This window comes from Squalius cephalus (genome assembly GCF_949319135.1).
Source record: "Squalius cephalus genome assembly, chromosome: 2".
NCBI lineage: Eukaryota > Metazoa > Chordata > Actinopteri > Cypriniformes > Leuciscidae > Squalius > Squalius cephalus.
The window spans coordinates 22,847,986-22,857,537 of record NC_137123.1 but is presented as its reverse complement, the minus strand read 5'-3'; the positions used below and the strand labels follow the sequence as shown (position 1 = coordinate 22,857,537).

The 9,552-nt window shown below is 37.6% G+C and overlaps 1 protein-coding gene across 4 annotated transcripts in view; it reads right to left on the bottom strand.

Annotated features, from left to right (window-relative positions):
- Window positions 1-9,552, bottom strand: part of grin2bb (glutamate receptor, ionotropic, N-methyl D-aspartate 2B-b) — a 105,087-nt gene that overhangs the window by 8,128 nt on the left and 87,407 nt on the right. For all 4 annotated transcript variants that reach the window (XM_079864185.1, XM_079864187.1, XM_079864186.1 and 1 more), the window contains 7 exons: window positions 9,024-9,195; window positions 7,164-7,317; window positions 6,933-7,058; window positions 6,247-6,476; window positions 5,060-5,220; window positions 3,459-3,646; window positions 1,229-1,467 (listed from right to left, as the gene is read on the bottom strand). In XM_079864185.1, coding sequence (XP_079720311.1) covers window positions 1,229-1,467; window positions 3,459-3,646; window positions 5,060-5,220; window positions 6,247-6,476; window positions 6,933-7,058; window positions 7,164-7,317; window positions 9,024-9,195 — 1,270 coding nt within the window. The remainder of the gene's footprint in view (window positions 1-1,228; window positions 1,468-3,458; window positions 3,647-5,059; window positions 5,221-6,246; window positions 6,477-6,932; window positions 7,059-7,163; window positions 7,318-9,023; window positions 9,196-9,552) is intronic.

Here is a 9,552-nt window from a genome sequence, read left to right as displayed (position 1 = left end):
CCCTTTTTGCATAATACACCACATTTATCACAATTATACAAATTCAATACAAAACTTAATAAATGTACAAAAAATACAAAACTCAAATCAAATGTAATCATCATCCAAAAGTTTCAGTCTTGAGATCTAATGCTTCTAATGTAAAGGAAATACTTGTACACTTTTCACTTTTTTTTTCTTTTTTTTTACACAAAAAAAAACAAAATCATTTTCTTAATCAGTGTATTTGTGTAGTTTCCAGTAAAAATACTTAAAGTCCTTAAAATATTCAAATTCACTCAAGAGCCAATTGCATAAAGTTAAGTTTGTGCTTAAAGCTATTAAAATCATTAAACCTTACATTCAAGAAACATTTGTTGAAAGCACATCTTAATATTTCTCAGGAAACCTTCTCGTTTTAAAGTTGGCATGAAATGGAAACTAACTCACCCTATTTTCTAAATGCATGTAATAGATCTTACCGTTCATATGTTATTATTATTATGATCATTTTTAATTTGACCAATCAAAATGTCATAACTGGATCTTCCGGTGAAAATGACAAGACTTCATGATGCGTTCACGGCACACCCTGTCATAAATATCGTAGGCTTGAGATGACAACACGTGACGTTCTATTCAGAGCTGTTCATGTCCTCCGACTGGGAATTATGCTTTTCTTTGGTGACACTATCAATGCCTAAATGAATCTGCAGCGATCAAGGTGGTACAGCGTTCACGTGGTACAAGTAGGAGCTCTCAGAACAGTCCCATCTTACAAGCTGTAATTACAAGCTCTAAAAGGACGTGAACGTTTTTTACAAGTTGAAACCTTAAATTATGGTAATTTCAACATGGTGTGAAGGCACCTTCTTCGCCCCTTCATCTGCCTCCACTTGAATGTAACGCCCACATCTCAAAATCCAATCAACAACCAAGATGCATAGAAGTCCCCCCCCCCCCCCCCCCCCCCCCACACACACACACAAAATGCTACACTTGGATGTACATCACAATATGGGGAAAGAAAGATATTTTTGTACTTCCATTGCTTCGCAACTTTAAGGATAGGAAAGATATTTTTACTGGGCAGCAAGACAAAGACACCAATTAAGAAAATGCTCATAGTCTCCAAAGCTTCAGGAACTAATTGAACTCAATAGGCTGTTGGCTCCAGAATAATAATTGGGTCAACCCTTGTGGTTGTTTGCCTGCAGATCAAAAGTTCAGAAGTAAACCTGCTACTCACCCTGCTGATGGAGAAGGTGGCGCCGGGCTTGCCCGAGCACACACCCATGAAGCAGAATCGCAGTTGCCAGTAGAAGAGGTGCTCTGCGATGAATGTGATAAGGGACAGGGCCATTGCAGCTCCCAGCATATAGAACACACCTGCCATGTTGTCTACATCCAGCTGACTGCTCATCACCTCATTTTTCTCATTGTGGCAGATGCCAGTCAGCCACAGGGCCTCAAGTTCCTCCATCTCACCTACAAATTTTGGTGTTAGAAAAAGAGAGTGACTGTTTATGATTCGTTGAATTTTTACTTTCTGCCTCTCCCGCTGTGTGTTTTGTGTGTTTGTGGGCTTTGAGAGCTCTTGAGCTGTTAGCAGACGTGTCTGTTCACTTTGTCTATCCGTGACGATTTCAGCAGTGCATTTATTTAGAGCCCCCACAAAACTGTGCACTGTAAACAAATTACGGCCCCTGCGAAGTGTAACATTTGTCATGATGACGGATTAATCCTAACTCATATGCACCGAAGCTCTCTTCTCGTTAATGATTGCTTATGGGAGTCACTTGAGATTTGGTTCCCAGCTCTAATAAGGGCCCCGAGGGGCCTGACAGCTCGCATAGGAGGGACAAGATCAAACTCCAAAACATAATTTGGTGTCCTGCAGGTCAGTCTTTAGGGGCAAATTCAGATATAGCCTACACAAATATACTAAAAAAACACACATGCAAATGATTACATCCATTCAGTGGCTGCTTTTCTATTACACACTGAGAACTTTACTTGGTGACTTAAGCCTTCAAATCCGTCAAATACCTATGTGAGGGCGAATGTGCGCGCAGGTGTTTGCATGCTGTGCCGGTGCATTCATGTGTACCTACATGTATATGCCACGCAGTTGATGCCTAGCCAGTGTACTTTTGAGATAACACAAGGACTCCCTTGTCACTTGCAAATAGGACTCTATTCCTGCTCCTGGATCATATGCTGGCTTATATAACAACATGTGACACACCCAAACGCACCTTTACATGCCATACCGCTGTCAGTGTGCCGAACTACGGTGCACTGCCTGCTTGTCAATATGCATATAAATGCTCACTGTGCCACTAATCTATTCTAATTCGTCCCGCTTGTGTGGCATACCCATGTATGCATGTGGAATCACTAAGTATGGGATATATATTATATAAATGTATCTAGATGCCAATTGGATTTTGTATGACTGTGCCCATATATCTATAAGCTCTCTTTACAATATATACTGAATGTCTGAAATTATTAACACTGTTTATGCATGTATGGGGTGCATAGGGCATGTTCTGCATGTGTCTTTGGATGTGTTCCAAACAGCCTGTCATCTCAGATGCTGTTTGGGTAAGAGAGGATGTTGTCCAGAAATGGCCTCTGGATCTGGATTACTAGTGGGTTCTAAAGGAAAGCTCTCAAATCAAAATGAATTAGAAATGTGGAGATCTATTGCTGTTACAGTACAACTATTACAGTTACTTGGTACACTATTTATAATTTAGTGAGTACAGTAATTCAGTATTAACTTTATTATGCTTTAACAGAATGTGAATTTCACACAAAGGAGGCTCTGAGAAACAGGCTGCCATATTTTCACACATCTAATACCATTTTGTGTGGCATACTTGTTGGCGTACTAACAGACAGTGTAGGCACTTGTCATCTGCTGCCAGGTATTCTTCAAAACTGTTTGCCTTGAGGGCACATTGAGAACCATTTAAAGAAGAAGTGAATGAAGTAAACATCTCAAGCTGTGAATTCTCTACACATTCACGCCACTTTTGTGAACAGCATTTCAGTTTTATTCACTAACCACCCACAATCCATTTTAACCAGGCACTGTTTGCTATCTGTTATATACACCTCCCATCGTGCAAATTGTGCTTTGTATAATTTTGGGGTGTGTTTGTGAGGTTGCCAGATTTGCATATTTTTTTAGTGAATCAGATGATAATAGACTCAAGACAATATAGATTCATTCTTGGTGAATTTCCCCTGAACATTTGTCTTTAATCTTAAAATTATTTGTGCAGATTACAAGGTTCCTGCACATTTTCAATTTCAAAATTCTATTCTTTCCCAGACCTGAAAATTACTCAAATCAAATTGCATAATTTTCCATTCTGTGTAGGAACCCTGAGATTTAGACTGACTTATTTATCACACAATCATCCAATGCAATGACAAATTGGAAGAAAAAAGAAGACAAAATTTACCATCTCCAAAAAGCATCAGAATGGCGAGGTCCACTGCCCTCTTCCAGCCTGAGTCTTTCTGAATGGCAATGCCATACCCTGTAGTGGCAAAGATATAACCACTGCCAATGGTCACGAGTTTACAGCCCTCATCGCGTCCGGCCATGTAGTTCAAGACCGCTGCATCGTAGATAAATGCATCCAATTTACTACAGAGCAAGAGAGAAGAGTAATATGTTAGAATGTCAATAATTCCTTGTCAAACCAGTGTTATTTTCAGTATTATTGATACAATATTATAGTTTTTAATTAGATTTTCTCTGTTTTAATTTTAATTTAATTACATTTTTAGTCATTTATATATATATCAACCCTGTTATTTAAATAATAACCCTGTGTTAAACATATCTGAGTTACTTTCCCGTTTTTTTCCTGGTCAGCAACAAATAAGCAGCCATAAAGTATTTGTAAAAAAAAAAATTTACTGACTGATTTTTTACTTTTTTACTATAGTTTTAAATAAAATGGTAACACTTTACGATAAGGTCCCATTAGTTTTACACAAAAATGTATAATAGTTTTAAAATGTTTAAAATGATGTATGATCACATGGTATGAAGGCTACTAATATGAACACTTTTTATGTACCTTTACAAAAAGCGCGCTGTGCCAAGTTGAAGTCAAATGACCAGCTAAAACTATATACTTTATCCTGTTCACTGTTATTGTAAGTCCAAGATAACTATCATATCTGCCAGCTCAACATAAACAAAAATTACTGAGTGCCTCTTTAAAATGTCCACAGTTAGTACTGATAAAATAAAGGATTTCAGAAACCAGTTTCATGTTGAAATATTCCTCTACCAATCTGCATCTCCAAACAAAGTCCCTCCAGGATGCATCAGTCCAGAGTTCATCCACCCACTCACGCACTGTACTTACTGCTGTCCTACAATCTTTTAACTCATTCCCCGCCATTGACGGAAATTTCCATCATTTGTGAGACAACGCTTCCCCGCCATTGACGGAAATTTCAGCTTTCAGTGTATTCACTGTTATACACCATAGGGGGTGCTATTTGGCATCTTCTGAAAGAGTATTGAATCTCCAGATCAAAACAGAGGCGAAGAAGATGCAAAAACAAGCAATATCATATGTAGGCATATGCATATGTTAATGCGATTATTAACATTAAACAGCACAGGAATCAAAACTGCCGTATGTTACTTAATGAAATGTCCGATCAAGACGTAGTCATTGAGAACATTTTCTCAGCTTTTAGCTCAAAATGTTGCTTTTTAAATTAAACGTACCCACATTCAAGTGTTGATAAAAAAAAAGGAATGCATGAAGCTAGAATAAAACTTTTTTTTAAAGCTGAGGGTCTTTTCTTTCTTTTGAATATATTCAGATATTCGTACAACAAAACATTCTGGGGGCCATGAAACTTTTGCGAAAATGATCAAAAATGCTGGCGGTGGCTGGCAACTTTTTTCTGAAACGCTGGCGGGGAAAGAGTTAATCTCCCTGTCTTCCCCTCTTTTTCACCCTTTATATTCTTTTCATGCAGATATCATAATCTCTCTCTCTCTCTCATAATTTTTCTCTTTTTTCCTTCTCACCCCGTCTTCAGGCTGTGGAGCGCCTCGTTTACGTTTTTCTGGTGGAAGCTGGTCATATAGCTGTGCATCTCCTTGTAGTTATTCCTTATGTTTCTCTCTGTGCTGCCATTGGGCACAGTACCGAACCGGAACGGAGGGGAAAAGTCATTCGGATGTTGAAACTTGATAAGAGAGAGAAAAATATATATATAACTCAGCAGTGTCCACATTGTCAATGAACACTCAAGGGACAAAGTGTGAGGAGAGGTGTCACTTCAAAAAACCTTAAAGATACAACAGATCTCTTTTTTCCACCATTCATAATAGAACTATTTCCTGTGTAAACACATGGACTATGTTCTCTAGACACTCAAAGCTTTGCCAGACATAAAAAGTAAAGCATGACTTAGAGTAAAAAACAAAATCTCACCACATCAATTATTAAACGGGCTACAGCACCCTCTCAGAGTCAAATCTTGTTTTCTGTTTCATAGCGGCTGGCTAATTCACATTAGCCCACTTTTTTCCACGCAAAGATGACAGAAAAACAAAAACAAATTATCACTAAACCAGTCAGCATGTGGTTGCCCACATATGTCATCAGTCATTTGAGGATCATAAACAGTAGTATTAGTGTTTCATATGCAAAACCGTGCAGAGTAAGCATGCATGGATTCACTTAATCACAGTTAAAACATAAAATGGGAAAAGTTTTTTCCTTTTAAATTCCTTTTTCAAATTTCTAAAAATGTTTCACCTTCAGCCACAGATACTCCCGCCCCAAACCCGTGTCACTGGTTAAACCATTAATTGATCATGTTAGATCACGCAAACAAATGTTTTTATAGCGCCAGAGCCACAGAAAACCCACAAATGCCCTACAGCTGTCTCTGCACATTAAACAAAAGAACATATTCTAACAAATTACAGAGTGCACCTTAAATATTGCATCATTTATTGGCTAGTCTTGGCAAATTAACCTTAGCTGTTTAACACCAAGGTTGAGTCTGGTGAATCAATTCAAATCACGTTCAGTTCAAGGCAGTCGTCGGAGAAAAAAAACTCCTGCTTAGTATGTCCTTAGATCTAATTTTTTTTGACAGAAAGATAAATGAGATCAACGAGAACTATATTTTTAATAACAGCTTTCAGATGCCCATGGTTCACTTTTGCACATGCTGCTGAATTTGACCAACAAACGCCGTTACCTTTTTATCACTCAGGCCAGTCACCTGGTCCACATATTCCTCTTGAATCATAAACGCGGCCAGGTTGGCAGTGTAGCTGGCCAGGAAAATCACAGCGAAGAAGGCCCAGACCGATACCATGATCTTGCTAGTAGTGCCTTTGGGGTTCTGCACGGGCACAGAGTTATTGAAGACCAAACCCCAAAGTAGCCAAATAGCTTTTCCAATGGTGAAGGAGGGACCGCCAGGCTCTGATTGTGTGTAAAGAGGTAAAGAAATTGAAATAGGGAGTTATTACGTTATCATTTAATAGGAATCAGAGAGGAGTAAAAGGGCAGATGAAAAAAAATGGTAATAGACTTGAATTAACTATTCAGTTTTGATTACAATCAAAAGAATCAATATACTGAGAGAAGCAATACATTGCCGAGCATGAAACCAGCTAATACAAAATGAAAAGATGGACATAATGGGCAAAACTAAAAGAAATATATATATATAATTTTAATAAATGTATATTATAATACAGAGAGAAATAAATAAATGTATATATTAAACATAATTTGTAAATATTGTAAAAACACTGCAATAAGTATATTTATATGCATTTTTAGATGGCTAGAAAATGAAGACATAAAACTACATATATACCAAATTTTCTATGGGTGTTAGGTATAAGGGTGATAGATTTATATTTGCATGCACACCTCGTCCATCTGCCAAGCAGCGATTATAGCCAACAGGACTGAAGTACTCAAAGACGAAGACAGCCACGGCTGAAACTATCAACAGCATAACGAACATCATTACCCAGACATCAGCGCTGAAGGGCTCTGAGAGCAAAAATAAAGAGAAGGGAAGACAAATTATTAATGAAGAGTGCACTTGAATGTGGAATTTTATCTTGAATCACCTTACAGTGTGTATTTAGTACTTACCTAAAAAGGCAGAAGGAGACACTGTGCCATTGCTACGAGAGACCATGACACTAATCCCTGTCTCTATGAAGGGCACAGAGAAGTCAATGACCTCTGACCTCTCTTCATTTATGGTCAGGGACCCCACTGCCATGTGGGCATTCTTAAGCACCACCTAGACGTGAAGAAACGGGACAGTTATGCCCATCTTGTACTAGTCTAGGCATGCCACAACAGAGGGGGGAAAGTAACAGTGTGAAAGAAAAAGGTGAAAGAAAGTTAAAATGGGAACTAGTGAATGAGAAAACCATGAGGAAGAAAAAAACGACTGCGAGAAATCAGGTTACTTCCTACACTGGGTCGCAGTAGCTTTTAATAGCCGTTTCTCTTTCTTTTCAACCTTCCCTAATCACCACTTCCCCAAACCCATCACTTGTCCAGGTATATTTAGAGTTACATATAAGATGCCTCTGGTGATTTAGGAAAATGGGACAAAACAGAGTTAATAAGGTGATTGTACGCTACAGAAAGGCTCTGTCTACATCAGGACTACTCAAGGGGCCACAAAGCCGGATCCCTTTAGCCTCCAGGGCCACACTCCTAATTTTTATAGTGTCTCTGTTATATTAATGAGGCTACTGAGTATTACACACTTACACAGCCACATAAAATCTAAATGGCTTCCATTATAATCAATGAGGCTGTACTGTAAGCGCTCGTCTGTGGCACGGTTTGCAGAGTGGACTATAGATTTCCGCTTGGTATCAGATTTTTTAAATTGCACTGTGGGTTTACCATGGTATATAGCAGAATCTCATAAAACTTGAGGCGCAAAAATGCCCTGCGGGCTGCATGTTGAGTAGTGCTATTCCATATCCTATTTTCTTTGTCTTTTCAAAATATGAGACTATATTTTGCATATTTGTTTGAGTTTGTGTTGCGTTATAGCATCTATCTCTGAACATGAACATGTCTTGGAGCATCAGATCTTGTAAAGACATTAAGTAAACATAAAGCAAGCTACTAAAAGTCTGCGACTCCAAATGTGGTGCAGTTCTGAGAGTATTCATATGACTAGGACCGAAAGGGAACTGCATAACATTCATTCCAACTGTGGATTTACATATGATCCGGTAACTCATATTATTTCTCATCTGAATTAATGCACCAGCTGTATTTTCCCTTGGGCTTGTGCAAACTCACTCGCTCACATTTTCTCTCTCTTTCATCTGTTCTTGGCATGAGAGAAACTGTTAATTTTTTTGAAAATAATACATAATCAGAAATCCATAGATGCTCCAGAGCCATGTCCTAGTGGTTATTGCACATTATCTTTAACTTAAACCATGAAAAGACATTTTCGTCACTTGATATAAAGTAAACAAACAAAAATACTAAATTACTAAAATAACAAAAAACGATAGACATTAAAATAAACAAATAGAAATGACAGAAACACACAACAAAATTACTAAAATTGTAACTAAAACTAAAATGAAAACAGAAATTATACAAATAAATTATTAACAAAAACTATACTAGTATATCAACGATACTAAAATAACACTGGAGCCATGGAGCCCATTCAAGCAATGTGAGTTTGAGTCTGGCTCGCAACATTTCTTGATCCAGTTTCCCCCTTTTTAATCACAAAATTTACAGTTAACAACATTTTGAGCAAAATGTTTTTAATTTTGCAATAAGCACACAGACAGTTTAACAAAACCAAAGCAACAATTTTGATATCTATTAGTATTCGATCTCCTCTCATCTATCATATGCAGTCTGGTAGACTAAGTAGGTAAAATGATCCAGCAAGCTCTCGGATGATGAACAACTCTACTGTAGGTGTTTGATGAGAAAAAGCATTGTGAAACTAACCTCTCCAACCATGCCATTCCAAGTGCCATTGATCTTTTTGCCATGCTTCCCATTGGTCACCAGGTAGAGATCGTAGGTGAACTTTACAGACTTTGCGATCTTTTTGAGGATGTCTATACAGAAGCCCTTGCAACAGCGTTTAATGTAGATCCCTGAATCTCCTGTCTGATTTCTAGGGATAGGACAAACGGGAAGAAAAAGGTGAGAAGATTAATGTTAGCGCAGGAAGTTATTTTTCTACATAGTGAAGACGATCAAAAGCTGTTTATTAATTCCTTGATTAAAATACCACTTCATAATAAATCTGCATCTGAAGAAATCAATCAATGAGTCAACATAACATCAAAATGATTAATGACCATTGCACTTACTATTGCATTGACTACAAAAGTACAATGCGACTTAAATTTGTCAAAATCCACAATAATCTTGGATCATTTCTCACAATAAATTGCTTTTAGCAGGAATTTATTACAAGAATGCTAAATTAATTGAACAGTAATTAAACACATTTTATAATCAATATTAC